The 25,182-nt window shown below is 28.2% G+C and overlaps 1 protein-coding gene across 6 annotated transcripts in view; it reads right to left on the reverse strand.

Moving 5' to 3' along the window:
* The window catches only part of LOC136979044 (unconventional myosin-Ib), a 314,495-nt gene that overhangs the window by 166,369 nt on the left and 122,944 nt on the right, over nucleotides 1-25,182 (reverse strand). For all 6 annotated transcript variants that reach the window (XR_010881326.1, XM_067274937.1, XM_067274936.1 and 3 more), the window contains 5 exons: nucleotides 20,205-20,268; nucleotides 8,936-9,034; nucleotides 5,636-5,742; nucleotides 1,103-1,250; nucleotides 41-159 (listed from right to left, as the gene is read on the reverse strand). Coding sequence is in view for 5 of the 6 variants with exons in the window: in XM_067274937.1 (XP_067131038.1) it covers nucleotides 41-159; nucleotides 1,103-1,250; nucleotides 5,636-5,742; nucleotides 8,936-9,034; nucleotides 20,205-20,268 (537 nt within the window). In the remaining variant the exon portion in view is untranslated. The remainder of the gene's footprint in view (nucleotides 1-40; nucleotides 160-1,102; nucleotides 1,251-5,635; nucleotides 5,743-8,935; nucleotides 9,035-20,204; nucleotides 20,269-25,182) is intronic.

The following is a 25,182-nucleotide window of genomic DNA, read 5'->3' on the forward strand; positions in this document are numbered from 1 at the left end:
ATATTTTTATTATTCACTCATTATTTCCATGTTCACTTACTTCCATTGCTGATAATTCTGTGATTATAACATCATGCCTTGATTCTACTGTTCGTTGAGTTAATGCTGATTGAAATATTGAACAATCTCCTTGAAGTAATTCACAAACATCATAAATTTCTGAAAAATAGTAATAATAATAATAAATTGATTTATATTTTTTATGAAGATTATATTTCTTATATAATAAAATTTAATATTCATTATCTCAGGAATTCTCACTTTAATTCTCCTTTTTCTTTAAGGACTAGTATAGTTGTAAATTTGAGGCTGGATGGCCAAGCAGTCAAGGTGGTACCACTCTGGGGACCCGGAATCAAATCCGAATGGATCAAAAAATCCCCAAGAATTTTTCGGGGTGGTCCAACCAGATGTGTTAGCCCCATTCCTCACCACCCAGCTGCCCCATTATGGGCCTGGCCAAACCCATAATGGACTTGCTAAAAAAGACCCTCCTAGTGCCCACAAGGCAGAAAGTGTTTAGAAAAAAAGTATAGATATAAAAAAGAAATTAGTCTCAAAACTTATGGACTGTGCATTTGGAAATCTGACTTTCTTAGTTTTAGGAGTAGGCATCACTTGTCCAACCACAGTTATCAGGACAGGGGAGGGAGTCAAAATTTGCAAAATATTGGGCTACATGGTTTGTGAATGTTCCCAAATTTTTTTTTTGATGGCCATTTGTATTTTCAACACATCAAGTTTAGGAGTCTTCCTTTTCATTTATTTTTATAATTACATCTGTAATGAACTGTTAACAGAAATAAAGCATAAAAACCAATAATTTAATGTCTGAGATGGTACTTTCTAAACTGCATACTGGTTAAGTGCAAGCTTTCAATGGCCATTTGAGGCACAAGGTATACAGTGGTGTAAGTTGTGTGAAGATTTTATTTCCATTCTAGTAATTTGTGTAGTGTATCTGATGCTGCAGATTATCCATACAAGATAATAGTAACTTTTCCTTAATTTTTAGAGAATTTATTGATACTGTACTTAAATGAAAATAACAACAACAACAATGTTTAAATTTTATAATTTAATAATTTTATAATAAACTTACCATATTCATTCATTAAAGAACATCCTACTGTTCCATCAATATTTGCCTGAGGTTGAAACTGAATATTTCCTAGTTTAATTACACATGCGACTACTTGTAAAACAGCAGTGATCTCTTCTTGAATAAAACCTATTAGCTCCATGGCTTTCTAAATAAAAAATCTCTCTTACTCTATTCATAAATTTTTAATTATCCAAGTTATTTTATTAATAATTTTAAACAACAACTAATTTGAAATATATATGTATACAAATTTATAAAAGTACAGGTATCCCCTGACTAGATACTGGTTTTGTTCTAACACAATTTAAAAATTGGAGCCATCTCCCATACAATGCAACTTTGGTTTTGCTCTAACAGTGTTTTGGAAATCCTTCATACAAAATTTCACAATTTTTAAGTGTAAACTTTGTTATTCTATATTTTTTTTTATTCAAGTAAGCATGCATGTTGTTTCAAATTTGCCCATGATTTTAGAACATTGAACTCTTCAAATTATTTTGTGCTTTTCATCAGGTTTATTTTAATAAAAACTGATAGAACAAGAAAGAAAAAACTACACTAACTTTCCTATCAACCAAATGTTGATGTCGTCATCATTGCTTTCAGACTTTAGCCGTTAAGACTGTCACTGTGTTTTCTTTTTATAAATTAATCTTTGTATTTATGTGAGGTTCCAGATGAGGTCCATAATCATGTTAACTTGTCCTGTGTTGTTCCCGAAAATTTTTGTGTTGACCTCATTGACTTGCGTGGGCAATCCCGAATATTTTCGTGTCTGCATTGGAACGTTTTTGATACCAGATGTCGCTATGCGTCACAATTTTTATATTAAAATGAACTTTTAAAATATACTTTTTTTTGTTTTTATATTTTTCAATAAATTTATTTTGTTTGTGCAACAAAAAAAAATAATTTTTAACAACACAGTAAACATGATTATTATTTTTTAAAAAAAATTGTTAGGCTTAACATCAACGAAAATTCAACATGGCGTCACAAGCAATAGAGAAAAATTTCAACATCGAATAGGTTAATTGTGAAATTTTCAATGTTTAAAATATAACAAAAGGTTACATAAGAGAGAGTGAGGAAAAAATTCAGTTATCAAAACAATCCAATGCAAAGATAAACAACAGGTCCCAAGATGACTCTTACACATGTTAAACAATCTGTCAATGTCAAACCAAGAGATAGAACACTGACACAAATGCTCATATACAATTTATGTAAGTTAGGAAATCATGAAAAGGGGAAGGTTTGATAGTCAAAGAGACATTGTGCCAGATCTTTCATATTCTAAAATGTCATAAAAAAGGAAATAACAGACTAAATTATGAGCATAGATTTCTACATTCCATCAACATCTCTCAGTCAGAGTCAAGGGACAGTGTCAGGAAGAGTCTCCAAAACAGATTTTTCTTGCAATCTGAACCAATCTCCGTTTTCACTTGGAGACAGGGATAAGACCAATGAGGAAGCAAGACAAGGGAAGTTGGACCAATCAAAAAGTGAGATTTGAGGAAGAAAAACTATATAAACCCAAAATTTCAAGGTCAAAATGCAGTTTTACGCCATCTCATATGACTAATCTGTATTGCTTCCATTATGGATTATCCCGTCGCTTCCCGACTTCCGAAGAGTGCTCAACTTAACCAGCTACTTCATTATCACCATCTCTGCCCAGGAACCATCAACAAAACATCAGTGTAAGACTTTATCAATGTATTATCCAGCTCCAACTTTTCTAAAAGGATCAGACTCCCTATCAACTACGGACTTCGATGAGTGACATCATAATGACAAATGTCCTATCAACATACATGTAAGCCAATTATCTACTATAATAAATGGTTTTTGTAAGGACACATGTCATCTCTGCCTCCAGCAACACCACCCACAGACCCTAGACCAGGATTGTCCAACCTTTTTTCCTAATGGGCCAAATTAGAAATTTAGGTATATTCAGTGGGCCACAAAGGTACTTTATATAAATACAGTAGAGCGTCGAAAATCGGAATCAATTGGAAACTGGGGGTGTTCAGATTAGTCATTTGTTCCCATTACCGACTTTGTACGAAAAAATATATTAACCTGTCCGATGTTCAAATTTTTCTCCGTTGCGTGTCGCTTCGTGTTGAATTTTCGTCGATTTTAAGCCTAACGAAAATTTTTATAATAATAATCGAGGCTATCGTATCGTTAAAAATTATTTCTGCATTTTGTACAAACAAAATAAATATATTGAAGAATATAAAAAACATGAAAATTATACTTTAGAAGTAAATCTAGTATCAAAAATGTTCGATTCAGCACGACACAGTCCGACTGAAAATCATTCCAATTACCGGCGTTCCGATTAACGACTCTCTACTGTATATGCTTTTAAAAAGTTCAAAATGTGAATATCAAATTTTAATAACAAATATATATTATTACAAAAAATACTGTATTATTGACAGTAAAAAGAGAAATTATACTCACACTAAATAAAAATAAATTCAATGCAATTTTTGACATTGCCTTCCTTTTATAATATGTCAATATCTGCTTTTATGATACTAGTCTTAATTCTAAGAATGTTAGTTAAATAGAAATCATTCAACCTATTTCTTTCAGCAGTTTTGATGTTTTTAATGCATGAAAAGAATTGTTTATAATAGTATGTACTACCCCACATGCATAACAGTTCTCTACATAAAACAGTTTTCTAACACCAATTATGTCATTATGACATCAAAGTAAGTGAAACAAGAATAATTTTTATGACATACTTTACCAAAATAAATAAAAATATACCTAAAAAAATTTAGGGTGCAATGGGCCGCATAAAAATATTAAGTGGCCCGCAGTGCGGCCCGTGGGTTGGGCATCCCTGCCCTAGGCCATTCCTGATGCGGGATTATCCAATCCCCCTCTCTAGTTCACACACTCACATTTATAAAAGTTTATTTAAACATTTTTAGGTAAGTGCTATTAAACTTTTTTTTAACCATAGATATTATGAACCTATGGTTTCACGTGTTTATCATTTGTAAAAATGATGAACAAAATACAGCAGTATCTCGGTACTTGAACACAAATTCTGGAAAAAAGTCACTCAGTACTCAACTAAACAAATGTGACCCACTAGAACAAATTTTTGATTAATAACATATTTTTATTTCGTCATCTATAAAAATTTGTATTATAAAAATAAAAAATATGAAAATTTTGCTGATACTTATGATCAAAATCAACAAAAATGCTGAGATGAGAATGATACTTTGTAAAAATAAAATACCATGGTTTGACTAAAACTAATATTAATGTATAATATTGTATAATATTAATATATAATATACTTTAAAATTGTGATTGTTAATTAATTATTGATTGGAAATAAATTATCGATTGCTTTAATAAACATATTTTTCTTAGCAAAAGTATATTATTTTTTTTGTTGTTAACTTCTGGAACATAACCCTATGCTTTGCATTAGTCTGTAGTGCTCCACTACTTAACTGTATATATTTGTTCTGATTATTCATATATGTATGTATCTATGTATCGGGTTTTTGTTTATTTCCCTTTTTTCTTTTTGTATTGGGTTTTCCTTTATTTTGTAATAAGCGGCCCTTCCTTTTTCTTCCATATCACCTTCCCCTTAGGTTAGTGGGAGAAACCATGGGATTGGCTGGATGGAAAATCACGTGCAGAAGACAAACATCCAGCCCCAGGAGAAATAAATAGCAGAACTGTGTGTAAAATAGCACTTCTGTTTGTTTGTTTTCATCACCTGTGAAACCTTAGGAGGACACGTGTTAACAAATGGTAAGAGAAATCATCCAGGACAGATAGTAAGGATGAGGTTAATGAGACCAACCTATGAAGAGAACACAATCCGTTTCCATTGAGGTGGTGAACTCTTAATTTTCAAAAAGGACTACAATAAAAAGGAAAAGAATCAATGGGAGGATTGTCCAGATACATTATTCTTCACATGTGATGATTATTGGGCCAATATCTTTGTTCCAGTTAAGAGAAGGTGTCGTGAGTAACATGGGTTCATGTTGATCCCTCTTTGTTAATTTTGTAGTCTTACCTTGTTATGCATGATCGAAAAAGGGGATTCCATGGATCGTGTAGGAATGGATTTTTTTTTTTTTGGTGGAAGGAGGGTGAAAGTAAATTCTTTGTATGTGAGAGTCATGTTATGTGATGTTAGTGTCCTGTGTGTCCCCTGCTTGTTAATTATATGCCATCATAAAGAGGATGGTTGGTTGGTTGGTTTGGTTTTTTTTTTTTTTTTTTTTGTAAAAGTTGGCAGTTAATGAGTTGTAAGCCAAATTTTCATTTTTTTTTGTAGACCCGTAGACTCAGCTCTAATAGGGGTTCTAACAAATCCTTTGTTTCATATAGCATGGATTTGCATAACACAGCACTTTTTAGAAACATAACTACTACATTATACAAGGGATACCTGTATGTCTATTTTATAGTTTCATTGTAATCATCAATATACAAAATAATATAATAAATCTAAGATCTTACCCTGGTGGCTAAAAAGCTGGCTTTGTCATCTATATTATTTGCATGTGAACAACGACTTTGTCGTAAAAAATAATAATTGTCAAGGTTCCTTTGAAGTTTCAAACTTTCTATGCAAAAATAAATTTATCATAAAAAGTGAAATAATTGATTTAAAATAAAATATTTTATCACTATTCTGAATAATTTTCATTAAAAAACAATATACAGGCAATTTTAAATACATTAATAACATATTATTTTAAAAACAATCAACAGTGGATTGTGATAAGCACTGTAGAATTGCAGCCCCTCTAAAGAAAAATAAAATCACAAAATAAGGTCTCAATTTTTATCACACAGTAATTATATAAAATGCATGACTAAACTGAAATTTTTAAAATCAAAACCAGTGCTGATGAAAACAGCAAACAAAATAAAAATGATTCTATTAGGGCAGTTGGATGCCTCCTGCAACAGCACTGTTAAAGAGTGCAGTATCATCTCCCACTCAGAGAACAGTCCTGTATGGTTGGCTGTCCCATCATGTACGATAAAATGACCTGATATGACACTCCACTGTTTAGCAATGTGGTATCTTACACCTGTAGGAGAATCCTATTTTTTCCAGCCCTTATAAATTGGTGCAAAATATATCAGGAATTCCAATTCATTATTAACATTTACAATAATTAATAATATAAAAATTTTTTATGGTAAAATCTGATAACAAATGGTGCCACACACTATTTATTAATATTATGATTAATAATATTAATAAATAGTTATTTTTTAATAAAATCTCTTAACTGCTGGGAAAATTATGCAACTTATTGCTGAATGTTATTTTGTCTATCTATGGATTAGTCTTTTCATATTTATAATAACCAAGATCAAGTGGTAAAACCAAATTCTTTTAGTTTCCTTTTAATGTACATTTGTTGATAAACTTTGAAGAAATAGAACAAAATGTCTCAAAAACATTTAAACTTAATTATAATATTCCTAGACTCCTAAAAGTTTTTAACATTTTCATGATGAAATAAAAAAAAATTTATTTAAATATCTTAAAATATATTAAAAATAACATTCATTTATTTCACTATTATAGATTTTTGTAATAGTAATCAGAATTTTATTTTCATATATTGTATTATTCTTTTCATTCATACTTGGATAACTAAGCATGAATGATAAAAGAACATTTTAAACATTTGTTTAGTTTTGTTAAAATTTTATAAATTAAAGCAGATATATATTAATATATATAATAATGTGAATCTGTCTCTGTAAACAATATAATCTGGTAAACATATCTCACAGATATATATAATTTTAAAAATTTTAGATTTATTATTTTTAGTTCTTTTTTAACTATAAACTTTAATATTTCAATAAAACTTTATTAGATAATTTAATTAATCAACAGATTACTTTGATGTTATAATATAGTATTAATCATAATTGCATCCTACTTGAGATTACATAATTTAAACTTTTTAACATATGAGACAATGTATATTGTCATTGTTATTCAACTGTTGATGTGTATTAATGAAAGACAAACAAGGTTCAGGCAGTATCTGAATATATTTTTGCAATATCAAGGTAATGAATTTGTTTTTCAAATGTAAATATTATTATAAAATTAAATTTTATTACAAATTAATAATAAAAAATTCCAATTATAAAATTTCTTAATAAAATATAAATAATTTTAATATGCAGTTTAAACTTTAAAAGTTTAATAGTTCATGCGAGTAATTACTGTTTGTTAACTGCAAATGAAGGTAAAAGTAAAATCTTAATAGCATAGAGTCAATTATTTTAATTCAATTTGATCATTACGTATTTTAATTTTAATGACTAAATTTTTAAAACATCATGTTTGGTCTGGTCTGGTGTGCCATAGAAATGCTCTTTATTTTATTCATGTATAGTTGGCTGATGCAGCTGAACCATACTCAAACAAACTCTTTATTTAAAATGACCAAAATGTTATTGGAAATGTTTTAGACTAATGGTTCAGTCTAAAACATTTCCAATAACATTTTGGTCATTTTAAATAAAGAATTTGTTTCCTTGTATTTAAATATATAAAGATAGCATTATTCAGTCATATATCATCATTTGCACCTATTTAATATCAAAAATACAATGCATATTTCTAGAAAAATTACCGGTACTGGTATTAATAAAAAAAAAAAAAAAAAAAATCACCTCTAAACCTTTGGATTTCCAGTACTGTTCAAATGTATTAATTGAACTAACGTTTTTGATTCTTTATCCAGAATCTGCTTCATGTTCTTATCATTCCAATTGTGGAATGCCAAGAATTTTGAATGTTTCTGTGTAAACTTCAAGGAAAGCTATGAGATATCTCAAGCATGGCTATATGTCTGTGAAGGCCATCTACATCAATAATCACATATTATTCCCTCAATAATCAGCCACAGCATTAAAATACAGTTATGGGGGTACAATCATTCAATTCTGTACTATTAATGCATTTAACAGATTCAAGAAATTTGTATTTTAAAACATTCGAAATTCTTGGCATTCCACAATTGGAACAATAAGAACCTGAAGTAGATTCTGGATAAAGAATTGAAAACATTACTTCATTTTGTTTTTCTAAAACCGTGTTGTTTAATTCTGTGTTGATATTCCATTTTATTTAGTCAACTAAATAAAATGGAATATCGCCTAGTGTTGAAAAAATAATGTACCTTGTGTTTGTGAACATTAGTTCAATTACTACATTCGAACATTACCAGAAATCCAAAGGCTTAGAGGTGATTTTTTATTAATACAATGCATTTTATAAAAACATGTTAATGACAATATATAATAATTTTGTCAAACAAAATAATTACCTTTATTTGTTTACAAATTCACATATTTATATGTATTGTTTTTGATGATGATAATTGAATTATAAAAATTGAATATAAATATTTAAATCCTGATAATTAACATTAGTTTACAACATTTTAAATTTAGAATCCACAAATTAACTTCATATTACTTTTCTGCTTGAAATGAAGTTCATGAAAAACAAAATTACCAAAACTGATTAAACACTTTTGGACTTTTTGTCCATCCTCATAGATTATTACTCGAAAACTATCTTGCCAAATTCCCATTCAAACAAATGATTTGTTCTAAAAATACTTAATCATTCCAGTAATTTTGTTTTTTATAAACTACAATTCAAGCAGAAAGATTATATGAGATTGGTCATATTGTGCAGTTAAATTATATGTCCACAACTTAATCTTCTAATTAACTTTCATAATGACAGAAAGGTTAAATAATACTTACTAAGAAGATGAACATCAGCACCACTGAGTATTTGATAAAAAATATGAAAATTCCTTTCTCCCTGAGCCTGATTTACAACCCTTGACTGAAACAAAACAACTGTAAATTAAAAACAACAATGGTGCATATTCTTAATACAGGAATTATATTAAATTGGTAAATGAAATATGGTATATTTTTATTATGTAACAAACTAATATCTGAAGATTTTAATATTAATGCATATTAACAGTTAAAACCAAATAACAGAGAATATATCACATTATTAAAACTAACTCTTGAGAAATGCAAAGTAAATTACAATTTGATGATACAATAAAAGCTTGATACTATGGACTCCAATATAACAGTCCTTGCATTATTACAGGCGGCTTGATTTTGGTCTGGTCAAAGATACAGAAAAATTATAAGAAAATTCATTTGCTGTAAGGGACTCCTGCTACTATAGACTATTTTTCAAGTCATACAGACCAGTGTCCTTCTGTCATTATGAACTTTTTAGTCATCATTTTATGTCATTGCAATCATCATTTTATTTATTTCATCATAGTTGGCATTTTATTTACTTTATTTGCAACAAGTAATTACAAAAATCATATAAAATAATGTAAAATTCATTTGTTAATCATTTTTTGACAAATTTTCACATTATGTCTACTTTTTGTTTCAATTTCTGATCAACTACTTTTGTTCAGTTTTGGTTTCATTTTCTCTAAGAAGTCTTGAGGAGTCTTGGATTTGTTGTGTAAAGCAAAGCCATAAATCATAAAAGAAAACAAAAAGCTTTTTATTTATATTTTAGATTTACCAATATATAGATATATTGTTTTTATAAGTTTAATAAAAATCTAGCTTTACAACTGAAATTTCATTCACTACATAATTGACTTTTGTCCACAATATTACTATATGTCATGGAATCTCCTTATACAGGTGTCTCTTGATTAACACAGTTAATTAATCCCTCAATGCTCCCATGTATATCAAAATCACTTTAATCAAATACAGAGATACTGCAGTACTCGACCAAACAATCACCACCTGCTAGAACAAATTTTCAGTTAATAACAAATATTTTTATTTGTTTTTTCTGTCACAACTTGGTGCACAGATAGACACTGGGTATCTTTGACATCACTCTTTATTCAGGAATATCTTGTGGGCTGATATGCATTTCAGACATATGCCCCTCTTCTGTCAACTTTTCTTTCGAGATATCTTGTAAAAAGGTGCTAACTAATATACATCTTGCCTAAAAATTACATATATTTACGGCTAAAAATTTGTACAGTTAAAATTTCCTGGCATCACACTGAACGGCACTTAGCTCACACTTGTGATGTTGGTGTTTATAGTGTGAGCTAAATGCCGTTCAATGTGATCTTGAAGATAAATGAATAATGAAAAGGGGCAGGTATAAAGATTGGATGGTGTGTATACTTCCTGTAGACTTTAGTTGAGGTGCATCCATTGGATAAAGAAAGCTGAGAGTCCAGGAAGTGAACATCTTGTTCACTGTCCTCTTCCAGGCAAAGATAGAGGCTGTAGGGGTTGGTGTTGATTTTATACAAGAAATCTTGAATAAAGGATTTTTTCTGCTACAAGATAAGAATGTTGTTGATGTAATGTGCATTTAGAAGAATGTGGTGGTCAAAGGCAGGAAGGATGGAGACTTCAAGCTGCCAAATGACCAGTTCACAAAGGGTGCCTAAGAGAGGGCTACCCATAAGCAAGCCTCTACCCTGCAGAAAGCCATGCTTTCAAAAGTAACCATGCACACCTCCTACATAGCACCACCCACAAAGAATAACTTAGATATTTAGAATGGTTAGAGATTTACAAAGCTGTGAGAAAAAATGCTGCCATAAACTTTTGAGATGTAGATTCCTTTCCCCCTGCATGGAAGTCGATCTATGATCTGTAGTCTTAAACCCTCTCCTCCTTCCTCTCTCTCTCTCTCTCTCTCTCTCATATTACCCCTTTTAACATGTGGACTGTAATCTCCTTGTTTTAACAGCTGTGAAGGTCACTTAGCCTGAAGATGACCATTTGTATAGATGAAAACTTTGCTTCTCTTAATTTTTTTGCTGGAAAATGGTTTAGTTTGCCTTGTTTATTAAGTATACTCAGTTTTGTGTTGTTAATTAGCTAGCTTCTATTTTTCTCATTGTTAATTCAGCTAAGCGTCTGAAATGGATGATGCCACAGGTACTCCCTGCCATTGTAGGTAAAACTTGCCTCCAAAACAAAGGATGTATTGCATATTAGGCAGATAACACAATTATCTAGACTAGCCTCTTCCTCTACACTTGTACCTATTTGGGGAGAAATGCAGCTCCTATGTACCTGTAATAATCAGAAATTGCTTTACATATGGGAGACTTTATGTATAGCCTATAACAGGCCTTGTAACAACTCCATTTTAGAACACCCATGTAAAGGAAAAGCATTTTATAAACTTCTTAAATTAAAGTGCTTATACATAAATATTTATTTTCTTGTAATTAACATTTTTATTTATTTTGTTATATATTCATTCTTTTAAAATAAAAATGTTATGAGTATGCCATTGTGTATTCAATTTTTCAAATTTCTTTCTGCTCCAAATTGCAACATTCTGATTACATTAGTTCTCTAGATTTTTAAGGGATTGAAACCAATAGTCCTTCCATCTGTAATTAAGTATTTACTGGAGTTATTTATGGTTTTTTGATGTGTTTTGTGCTGTGCAACATTCTGTTTAATTAGTTTCACTTGAAGATGACAGATAATAATATATAATATAATTCAATAATATTCAATTATTATTAAATAAAAATCAAATCATATGCATAGAACAAAGAATCTCACGTGCAGAAGAATATTGCAAATTTGAAGTTGATTATATACTGTATATGATGAATACATAGAGATTAAATGTAGTATGAGTATATAGGTACTGTACCTCTTGATTAATACAGTTCGTTAATCCCTTGATCCTACCCTGTATATCAAAATCATATTAATCAAAATACAGTACCTACGTTAAATAAAGATAGCTGGTAAAGCTGCATAAATTAAAACTTCTGCCAAGTATATAAAAGGATTGCTGCAATTAATTTCGCACATTAACAGGCTTAACAGGTATCCCATGTTAAGCAAGGAATACCTGTAATTTCATTCTAGTGAAAAATAAATAATATATAAAAATGTAAGATGGATATAAGCAATAGCAATAATTATAGTGACCAAATATAATAACAACATAAATGTACAAAAGAATTATATGAGGTTAACTACCTAACTTCAAAATCTCAGTAAATAATAATGTGGGTATTATGTCTTAACTGCTATGAAAAAGAACAAGTCCATGACTCCTTATAATTGTCTGTATTACACTTCCTATACTTAAGACACTGGCCAGAGAAAGGACCAGGTTCCTTTCTTAGCCATTTTTTACACCCCCATACCTCAAGGCAATAGTGTTGCTAATGCATACAAACCCCAAGGCAATGATGTTACCAATACATAACATTGAGTTCCTTTAGAGATTTGAATTTTAGCACATCAAACAGCTCCCAAAAATAGTGTTTTGGTGTCCTAAAGTTTTAATAATGGCATTATTCCAATCAGGATAGTATTTGAAAATGAAGTCTTTCTGTTATTGATAGATAGTATGGTTTTTCTTTCTATGATCTATTTTTTTATTTATTTATATTTCTGATATTTATACAAACTCCATTAATACAAAGTTGAAGGGACTTAAAAATTGGTACTTTGTGACTGTTTGTATTAAGCAAACCTTACAAAAAATCAGCAATCACACTGTCAAATGGAAGAAACCAAATTTTCCTCCAATTATTTTGCTATGTTTTTGTCTTGTTTAAATATGTTTAAAAATAAACAAACTTGTCAGTTACTCTGAACATATACATTTTTGAGATACAGTGGCTTGAAAAATGAATCAATACTCATATTTTGACATCAGTTAGAGTTGGTAGTATGACAGTTAAAGCTACTGGAAATAACAGATTGACCAAATCACAAAATGAAATCCATGAGCTGAATATGCAAAACTTTGAAAATTTAAAAATAACTTATTTGCGTGGATTTCAATGCAAACTGCTTTAATTTTAAAATTGCAAACTGATTACAATTCATATATTATAATTCAGTTGTTTCATTATTTCCATTATTAAAGCAATATAAGAACTATTTCACAAAACTACAAATTTTTAATCAAAAATCTACCAATCTTATTAACTTTTAGTTTCCAATGTACAAATCAACTGTCTTAACTAATTGTTCAGTCTTGTCACAGCATAAAAATGCACTAACTATAAGAGAGAACAATTTTTTGAGTTGGAGTGAATGTCATTGGTGTGGCATATATCTTCATTGCCAATGACAATACTGATGACGTAAGTATTGTGGCCAAAGTTAAAGTAAAAAGCAAACACACTGCTGGTCATAAATGTTTCCACTTTGCTCTCAGCCCCAAATCACACAAACCAGTCTGCTTTGTATTAAATGGCATAATATAACTATCATTGAATTAATGGAACCAAAACACACTTCATATTACATATTAACTGAACTCATTAACATTAAATTGCCTATCATCATCCATGGGACCACAAATCTATCTCATATTAATGCAGAGTTTTACTGTATTTTATCTAAAATATAATAGACTTAATTGTAAAGTGTAATTAGAGTTAAGACTTTACAATAAATAAGGTCTTATTTGTAACACTTAAGACTATACTTAAATAATAATAATAATAAAACACAATTTATAAACATATAAACACGCTGTATTATACAAATGATTATTAGAAAAACTATACATTATAATTAATGTTATACAAATATATGTCTCTTTAATCTGAAAAAATTACAAAAATTACTAATTACGAAAAACAACATTAAAATCCTTCATTCCAAAAAAAAACATTTATAAATGTAAATTTAAAGAACACATCAAAATTATAAAATCAAATAGTAAAAATTTAATCAATATATCTAACGGTATGCAAATAGATCAGCAATGGTACAGTCTGATGAGGGCGTTACAACAAAAAGTTCTCTATAATGTAAGCATCATACATTGTAAAGTATGATGTATTGTGAGTTGAAAAAATATTAATGTCGGTATGTATTCTTTGTAACTTTTTAAAAAAAAGTTTTTATTTTTGTAAATAACTTCTAGAATGTTACTATAATTACAGTTACCGTAATGCTGTTTGAAATTAAAAATGTATCTTCAGGAATTTTTAGTGATTGTTTAAAATTTTAATGTTATATGGTATATGCCCATTTTAAAGGTAATATATTTTTAAAAAAGGAAAAACTTCCATGTATTATAAAAATATTTATATATTAAATTTTTATGTTTATTGAATAAGGATTAGTGAATAATGTAAAAAAAAAACCAGGAGTGTCATATGAGTGTGACAGATGGATTTGAAAGAAAAAATTGTGAAAAACCTTTTTTTGGTATGATAAAATAGTTTTTTATGTCAGAAGATATAATCTACACACATTATATTGTTACATTACTGATTGTTTTTAAAATTTCTTTGGTATAGCACTGAAGAGGGGCTTAAAGATAAAATAAGCCCAAAATGCATATGTAACCTGTATCTTCAATAAAGGATGTTCCTGACCTAAAGGCTGTAAGATAGTCTACCGGAATTCTTGTAATTTTTTCGGATTAAAGAGAGATATATTTGTAGAACAAACAAACAGCTACCGTAACAGATATTTGAAATAATTAATGTTATCATAATATTATTTATATATAAGAAATATGATAATATTAATCATCATAAATATACAGTAAAATTCATAAAATTTTAATTAATCAATTTGATTTTAGATATAACTTTCTGCTAGATTAATTGTATTTTTAAAAATTAATTAGTATTTCATTGTATTAGTAATTTTTTTGAAAATTTATTTAAACATAATGTGAAGAAAAAATGTATTGTACATACATACCTTCTCTAAGAGATCTGTGAAATAAAAAAAAAAAGCTAAATTATTAAAAAAATCTTTTAAATGTAAATTTAATTTTTTTTCAATCAATGCTAAATTTAAAAGTTGTTAATTGTAAAGATTTAATTTTCAAATTCAATTTAAAATTTGTTTACAGTTGAAATCTGCCAGTCAATCAAAAGCATAATTTCAATTTCTAAATGTTAAATGAGTAGAAAAAAAAAATCAGTTTGATTCTATTATCAATACTTACACAATTTCTTACTTAAAATTTAAATTACAAACAAACAAAATTTTAAAGTTTATTAGTATTGGGCTGTCATTTTGTTAAAATCTTTTAAACTTCCTATACTTAAAAACTGTTTAACTGCTTCTAATTATTCCTGCCCATCCTATAAGTTGGTGAAAAACAAGACCCTCACCATTATGCCCACCTGCACTTTTTATAGCTGAAGAAGGGTCACTTTATGAGAGAGCAATCATAAATTGGAGGATAGAAATGTATTGTAATACCCAAGAGTAAATTTCTCAATTTATTAAAATTGATTTTATTTCTACCAGATAAAAAGTAAAAATACAATTCTATACATGATGAGCTGAAACCTAATAATAAGTTACATCTTCCACACTATTTCCAGCAAAACAGTTTAATCAAATTTAACAAAATGAATGTTTTCGGCTACATTAAGTGACCTGATTCAGGATTTAACAGTCTGAAATTGAACATCTAAATAGAATACAAATTTTGAATATTGCCAATGCTCTTATGATGTCATTATTTTCAAAGTATATTTTCTGTATACTATAACTCATATAAGAAATTGACATTGCTAGTAAATAATACTTTTTTTACAGAAGAGGTTAAAATAAATAAATAAATATATTAAAATATAAAATGAGAATAAAAATAAAGTAAATACACACATATGTACTTAACTGGAAGTACTTTATTCAAAAATTGTTTGAAAAAATATTTTAGATAAAAGTTTATTTGTTTTGAAGTAGAATCATAATATACAATGAAAAATGGTAGTTTCCATTTAAGAAAATAAAGTTGAATCCATTTTCACTAATTATACTATTATAAAACTGAGAGCCCCACCTTGTGACCCTTTCAAAGTCTAACATTTTTGGTGCAATGATTTTCAAGTTATTTCAGTGGATTGATTAAAATGGACCACCCTGTATAAATGAAAAAATGAATAAATGAAAAACATAAATTAAAGAGAATAATATTGGATTATATGAAACTTTGTCAGGACCTATCAAATAAAATGTTTAAATGTAAAAAAACATATAAATAAAAACATCTGTAAGCCTTATAGTTACCGTATTTACTCGCATAGAAGACGACTTTGCATACAGGACGAGGTGTGACTTTAGAAATCAAAATAAAGAAAATTAGATTTATTAATACAATTTTAATTTTATTTTGTTTAATCAGAAATAAAATATCAAATGCACACATTGTCCCACAAAAATTACTGGCATTTTAAACTTTAAGGAAAAATCCTGTAAAATTGACAACATAATTTGTTGTAGAGCTGCACAATCGGGAACCTTTTTTTGCCAATTCTTAATAGTCAAATCCACTCTTTGTCAATTACACTTTTGAGTTTCTTCAAATTCTCATTTCCAAATAATCATCTGTTTTCACTTGGGAATGAATTAAATCTTATATCAGGCACCCGTGTAATTTTGGAATTCAATTCAAAAGCTTTGCTTTTCCTATTTCTATTCATCTTTACTCCTGACAACACGCAAGAACAATTCAAATGACCCAGATAAAATACTTTTGTTTTTAAACACTAGCAGGTGAGAATCTGGTAAAAAATGTGAATACACAGTTCACAAAAATTATTGAAAAAATGAAAAGAATCCTTCACTCACATGTATAGGATGATCTAGGTTTCTGAAGCAGTGAAAAATGAATAAAAACTTCATCTTATATGTGAGTAAATACAGTATATTAAAACCAATTGATTGCTGAATTAGATTGGGCAATATTACTGCTACTATTATTTGTTAAATGTCAAGTAATTTGGCCTAGAGGTAGGAGGAAGGTCCATCTCTAATCAAATTTAATAATTAAAGTTAATTTAATATTTAATAATTAATTTACAAAGTTCCGGAAGAAAAGAATTAGCCAAAGTGGACTCAAACCTGCAAATGCCACTTACTATGTAAATGTGTTGCCAGTCACGCTACCCAAACCTCTGTCCAATCTCTATTTCCAGAACTATTAATTTAAATCTAATAGTAAATCTAATTATACTGGTTACTCACAGTGCCAACTGGGAATAACTCAGTGACACTAAATGATAATAACCAGTTATTGCTTTACCCAGCATGGTGTATATATACAAATATAAACATCCTTAAGCCCTATAATTAGGACAGAGATCAAGGTAGTGTAAATGGTAATGCATCTGCATAGTAAGAAGTAGATTATTGCCATTTACACTATCCCATGGTAAATTTTACAACTGTTATAACTAAATCACACATCTATGCTAAGTAAGGACAGCTGTTAAAAATATAATTTGACAAAATTAGAAAAATAACGAAACAAAAGAAGCAATACACCTTGTATAATTCCAGCAATATATTTAATTAACCAAAAACGTTTTTGACCTACTTCCATAGGCCTTCTTCAGTTGAAACATCAAACTTAAATGAAAAATAATAATAGAAAGAACATTCAAAAAACATATTAATGCAATAGAAATAATTTTTGAATGTTTTTTGAATGTTCTTTTTGGAAGTAGATCAAAAATGCATTTGGATAATTAAATATATTGCTGGAGTTATACAAGATGTGCTACTTCTTTCATTTTTTAAAAATATGCAAAAACTTCCTGTTGAATCCAGTATATCTTTACTTATTAACCATGTCATCTGAGAAATGTGTGAAAGCAACAAAGTCTAAGAGGAAGATTTTAATATTGATGATTGAAATGAAAAAGGATCTTATCACGAAGCATAAAAACAGTACACATTTGGTGAATTTGGCAGCCATGTTTAAGATACCAAAGTTGATGGTGTGTAACTAGTACGTGCAATTTTCATTTTAGTATACAGTATTTACATATTTTATTTATTGTTTTCATGTTTTAATTTATTATTAGGGATTTTATTTGTGTTATTTTTATCTTACATTACATGTATTTGTTTTAAGTTTATCAAAATGTGTATTGTTTAGGGTCTTGGAATGAATTAATTCACTTTCTGTGTCAACCAAGTATACCCTTTAAACCTAACATAATAATAATAACAAAAAAGTACTGATAAAATTTTATGTAAATGGAAACAAACTAGGCCTATGGTTAATAATGTTTAAGGTATCAAATGTTGACTCCTTGTCAGTTTAGAGTACATTTTAGAGTCACATTTGTACTTAATTGCATTTTTACACACAATTAAGATATACAGGCTAAAAGCCTGTACATCTTGTGTGTTCCTGTACAGTTTGTTACATCAAGCAATTTTATGCTTACTCATAACATTTGACACCTTAAACTCTATTTCACTATGGTTTATTTCTTATATAGGTAAAAATATTTTTTTTAAATTTATTCTTAACTATATCGAAATTTTATAATGGTTGATAGAAATTATAATTTTAATTAATATATATGTTATGGACCAAGTGATTAATACAGTCATTATGAATAATGAATAATGACTAAAATGGGCACACAGTTTGATAAATATTGATTAATTTATCAAATTGACTGGTCATTATGAATACTGCTATCACCTAGTCAGGCAAAGTGATGATAATACATTGGAGGAGTGATCATCCAACATACACTAGCCAATCAGCACTCATATCTGAGTTGCACATGCGTATTGTGATTAGTACTGAATTTTAAATTTATGCAACCAATAGTTAATCTTGTGCAACATTTTAATTTGATTAAAAAAACTCTAATTATTTCATTTAGAAATATTTATTTTTTGTGAATTATTTCAAAGTATTTTAAAAAGAACCTGTAATCTTTTCAAACTAAGTACTATTAACTATATTAATTAAACAGTAAAATTTTACCTATGTACATTGTTATGGCAGCAGTCACAACTGTTTCTGCTCCCAACGGGCTCCTCCTGGAGGGGAGCTACCAGCAGGTCGCTGATTTTTTAACATCACTAGTTATTGATACGGAAAAAAAAAAGTGTGTTCAACAACTACCATGAATCAATAGCAGTGATAGCAGTATCCAGGGTATTCAGTACTAGGTGACATCAGTGTTTATAATGACCAGTCAATTTGATAAATTATGTTAAAACACCTGAAATTTATTACAATGCCGATTTTGTTTGTCATTATTCATAATGCCCGTATTAATCACTTGGTTCATAACATATATATTAATTTGGTAAGTCTCAAATACTGTCCAGCTTAATTTTAAAGAATGGTTGATGATACAAATATGGCTTAGTATCAAAATAAAGCTCTTGCCCTGTAGATGATGCTGCCAAAGAGAGATTTGAGAAAAAAGCAATGGTACAGATGTGGCAGAGTGGGAAATGTACAATGTTAAAGTCTACAGAAATGCACTCATATGCCTTCTGGCAATTTAGCTTTTTAACAATTACAAAAACCATTCCTCACCTCCTACTCTGAATTGCTGCCTTTTTTTTTTCTTCTAATTATGCATTAATTAAAAATTTTTTGTATTATTTTTAACACATACACTATCTATTTAAATAATAAAATAAAATTAAGAATCATTTTTATTTTTGAACTACACTGTTTTAATGCTTTAAAATCTGTAATTAAAAAAGTATGTATTAATAAAATAAATGCATGTACTGTACTTTTCAACACTAAAAAAGACAATAAAAAAATTTTAAATAAATTAATTTTGTCAATATTGATGCAACAGCAATTGCTTAGTGCCACCCTGTGACCCAGATGTAAAATTGAAAAAGCCTTGTGGTATTAAAGAATGGATAGAAGCCAATCACCCACAGACAGACACTGAAAACACTTGCTATAATAATGATTTTTGTGTAGAACCCCAAATTTTAAATGAGTTTGTATTGTATATTATACAACTGAATAAAACCATTGATTTCAACAGGTGACTGTTAGTGTCCTATTAATTTTGGTAGGAATATTGACACTTGTTTGGAATTTTTAAGCTAATTAATATTTCTAAACAACAATTACAATTTATCTAATTATACAATTTTTATCTAATAAATAATAATTGAATTTACTCAGAAATTTAATTAAAAATTAACATTTAGAAACATAATTTGTTAAACTGTTTAGTATACTTACAGTTTGTTATAATTCCACCAATTGGATCCCCTTTAAAGTCGAATTCAATATCTATATACTTGCCCTAATTTTCAAATATAATTTATTAGTTTACAATAGAAAATATGAACTGAATTATTTGCAATATAATTTTAAATAAAACTTTCTCATTTAAAAAATGTAATTTAATCTATTGCAGTTTTTTGAATTAAAATTTAAATGAAAAAAACAAAATAAATTATTTTTATTTCCGAATATTTTTGCTTCTTGTTTGTGATTAATATATCTTGATGTGGCCTAAATCCGGCTAATTTTTCCAGACTTATCACACCTTGTAGATCAAGTGATAAAAATGGAGTCAGAGATCAGTTCCAAAAAATATATGCTTTTTTTAACATTGGAATTGCATTTCAAACTCTGTAGTCCCTTATCAGTCCAACCAGTTCACATAGATGACTAAAATTATATAATACAGACGAAATTAATTGTCAATTATATAATATTTAAATAATTATCAGACATGTAAACTGTACCTATAAGCAGAAAATTCTAGCATATATATATAAAGATAATATGATGATCCTGCTCTTAATGACAATTGTTGCTCCAAAAATGCCAATTGGTTAATAATTTAAATTTTAAGAAAATTTTAATTCAATCTTTTAATCAACTGTACTTTTAACTCTTTTTTTACTTGTGTTACCACTGGTTTTCTTTTTCCTCTAAATATCTGTTATTTAAGAGGTAAGAAAATTATATAATTGTTGGTTAAAATTAAGTTTTTAAAAAATTTTCTGGTTAATATATCTAATACTAGGAAATAGAAAAGCAGTTGTCGGTTAAATGATTCCATTGAGAACAGGATCATCATTTTACCTGTAATGCTGTTACTTAGCACTAAGTATTGATATAATTAAACTTTATACTTGTGCATTAAAAAACCAACTGGTCTTTTCTTCTTCAGTCTGTTAATTCAGAGATAAATCATAGAAGTGTAAGCTAAAATTATTTGTAAGGATTACGTACCTCTAAAAACCTGTTACCAGTGAGTATTTAATCATCCAAAGAATGAAAAAATTAAATTTGATGAACATTTTCGAACCTTTCAAGGTTCTTTTAACAGAAATTCGTTGCGACCTGAAGAAGAACCTTGGAAGGTTCGAAAACGTTCATCAAATCTAATTTTTTCATTCTTTGGATGATTAAATACTCACCAGTAACAGGTTTTTAGAGGTATGTAATTGACTATCTTCCTGTGTTGAGTAAAGGAAAGTTATTTATAAGGAATTTTTTGTTAAAATTTTTATAAATATATCTAAATTAAATAGGTAAATGTGCATTTTCAGGATAACAACTGTCATTAAGAGCAGGATCATCATATTATCTTTATATATATATATATATACACCAGAATTTACTGCTTATAGGTATATTTACATGTCTGATGATTATTTAAATATTATGTAATTGACAATTAACTTTGTCTGTATTATATAATTTTAGTCATCTATGGAAACTGGCTGAACTGATAAGAGAATGTAGAGTCCAAAATGCATTTCCAATGTTAATAAAAGTGTATATTTTTTGGATATGATCTCTGACTCCATTTCATCAATTGACCTAAAAGGTGTGATAAGTCTGAGAAAATTAGCCAAATTAAGGGCACATCAAAAGAAATTATTTTTAATTTATCTGATATAATTCAAAATCTAAGAACTTCTAATTCTCAGGATATAGTAATTTATTCATACATTATATGCATCTGTTCATAAGCATGAAATAGTTCTATAGTTCTATGAGTTTCTGTTTTATTTTTTTATACATAAATCTTCGTGAAGAAAACAAATTTAAACTGTGATTTGAAAAAACTATCAGTTTTTCTCATTATTAAATTTTTCGTTTTCACTTCTGATTATTACTATTAGTACTTACTTACAAATGCTAAATATGTTTTATACTAATAACTTTTTATTTTAAATTAAACAAATATAAATTCTCATAATGTAGGGAAAAAAATATTTCAAACAGTATTAATTTCACTGCTACATAGAGGATAACAAATGAAGTTTATTGAGGAAATATTTTGATCAAAGTTCAAGAACATTATTAAAACTAAATGTTTACAGTACTTTCTGAATAAACTGAAGTGGAAGTGGTTTAAATTTAACATTTCAATTTTTTCAAATAAATATTCTAAAAAAATTTTTTTAAATGATAGAAAAAAAAAGCTAATATATAAAATAAAAATTTATATAATTTTGAAACACTATGTATTGTAAACAGAAAAAAGTAATTTACAAATGCATTAAAAGCTTTTCATTAAACATTTAAAATAAATTATCAAGACAGTTTTTTTACTAAAAAAAATTAATCATGAAAATCCATAAGTTTATAATATAAACTTAGCAGTGATTGCATATGACTTTTTATAATTAAATTTTTAATACATTTTCAACAAACAGAATGTACAGTGTATTGTATATTCTGTTTTTAATATAAAAAATAATAATAATTGTGTATTAAACTGAATGGTTTATAATTTTGACTGACACTTTAGCTGAATTAGGATGTAGGTCTTTAAATGGTATTTTATTCTAATCAATTTCTATATTAATTTTAAGTGTATTTGTTAAAAAAGAAAGCATTATGTCTCTCTCCCTCTATATATAGAATATAGAAGTTGAATCATAAATATTTTTTCTAAGTTTTGTTTTCATGCTGTAGCATAACTTGCATAACGTACCACCAATCAGCCCAAGGCTAATGTTTTAAGTACTCTATATAACATTTTAATAATGAATGTAATAGTGATTTTCATAACAGTTTTTTATTACAGGTGCTCCCCTATTTACAAACATTCCACTTACAAATAATTTGACTATACATCTAAAATTTAAATTTCACATGAATTCTGAAATTCTCTTTCGTCATGGAGTGGTGCTGAAGTCAGTCATTAGTGAGTAATAAATAATAAATTTTTAATAAATAATTAATGTGGATTTATTTCTATTGCTTGTCATCCTTTTTCACTTTCACACAAATTTTGACATTCTATCATCACTAGTGAAGTGGCATTGAAGTTGGTAACATTGGAATAACAGCATTTTTGTTATTGTTTCCAATTTTTATAAACGTTTATGATTAGTGCTTCAAAAATGGGTCCAAAACATAACAGTAAATCAAGCAGTGGAGATAAATGCAAGAAATGGGGCTATGGAAGTAAACTGAACATTATAAAACCAAGTGCATTAGGTGAAAAAAAATTGCATTTAAAACACTCACTACTAAGCAGTAGCAAGCAGGTAAACGAGCATAATGTATCTGTCAAGTACAATAAGGGATCAAACATCAACAACACAGGGTTATTCTGTATACAAATAACCCTGGGTTAGTTTTAGACCATGAGCATTCCAATTTATGACAAAACCTTAGGAACCTAACCTGCTCGTAAGTAGAACTTATCACTCAATATTTATGTTGTCAGAATAATGAAACAGAAGTGGATAGACACAGGTTTATTATGATAACAGTATGCATTTTGGAAGGTTGTTGTTCCTTCTTCAGCCATATTTGTTAGAATTTGGTGGGTTTACAGGCATCTACAAAAATACAAATGGTTTTTCATTACAATCACTTGGATTTATGATTAAAATAGTTCAAAAGTACATTTTTATAGATACTTAAAAGGTACATTCTATTTTGTTGCTGATGCATGGATGACTTCATTTTCGGGATTTTGCATAGACGTTATATTGTTTTCCATATAAATAGCAACTAGAGATTAAAATTGTTGCTTAATTAAATTACAAATAAATGAAATAATAAATAAATAAAAAACAGGGGTACAACTAGATCCCATTTAGACCCTTACTTAAACATCCAAAACATATGAGACAGCAGATAATACTTATATCACCATAACCAGATGCCATCCTTTAGTAGTATTGGTTCTGTAGTAGAGAAATTGTTTGTACAAGCTGACTGACTGCAAAAACGTATGTAACGTTTTTTAAAACATCACTTACTTTTGTAATTGTAATCTTCTTTTTAACTTTGTATTACATTCATTTCCATAGTTGATTTACTTCACAATTAATTTCATTAAGCAACAATTGCCTATTTGTATGGAAAAACATAATATAACATTGTGAAAAATCCCTAAAATGAAGTCATCCATCCATCAGCAACAAAATAGAATGTATCATTTAAATATGTATAAAAATATAATTTTGAACTATTTTAATCATAAACCCAAATGATTGTAACAAAAAACCACTTGTATTCTTGTAGACATCTGTAAACCCACAAAATTCTAACAAATACAGCTGAAGAGGAATAAACATGTCTGAAATGCATATAATTGTCATAATAAACCTGCATCTACTCACTTCTGCATGATTACTCTGACAACGTCAATAGTGTGTAATAAGTCCTCCATAAAGCCAAAGCTTAGTGTTCGTAGATTCAAATCATAACATAAGAACAAAAAACAAATCACCAAAAATATCCATATTTGACAAACAAAAAGATTAATCTTGTTACAGAATAATGCTCAATCCCATGTTACAATAACCACCAAACAAAAATTGAGAGAGCTTAATTGGAAAGTTCTCCCTCATCCCCATTATAGTTCTGATGCAGAATTACATATTATCATCTCAACTTCAAAATAGTTTTAACAGAAAAAGTTTTAATTCAAAATAAACTATCCAAAAGCATATAGAAACATTTTTGAAGAAAAATGTGATAATTTTTATAAGAAAGGCATCAAAATACTTTTATATCTTTAAAAAAATGTCATATCTAATGAAGGATGTTGTATATTGGAAAAACAACATATAATAATAGCAACAAATAAAATCATCATCATTCTTATCCATTAACTTAATTGTATGGATTCCAATTTTAAATAATTTAAGTAATTTTTATCAAAGCATAACATTTGAATTTTATTTAGTTATGAAACCAATGTGTAAATTTTTTAGTATTGGGCTCAATG

The sequence above is a fragment of the Centruroides vittatus genome, unplaced genomic scaffold (genome assembly GCF_030686945.1).
Source record: "Centruroides vittatus isolate TY-2023 unplaced genomic scaffold, ASM3068694v2 contig_575, whole genome shotgun sequence".
Taxonomy (NCBI): Eukaryota; Metazoa; Arthropoda; class Arachnida; order Scorpiones; family Buthidae; genus Centruroides; species Centruroides vittatus.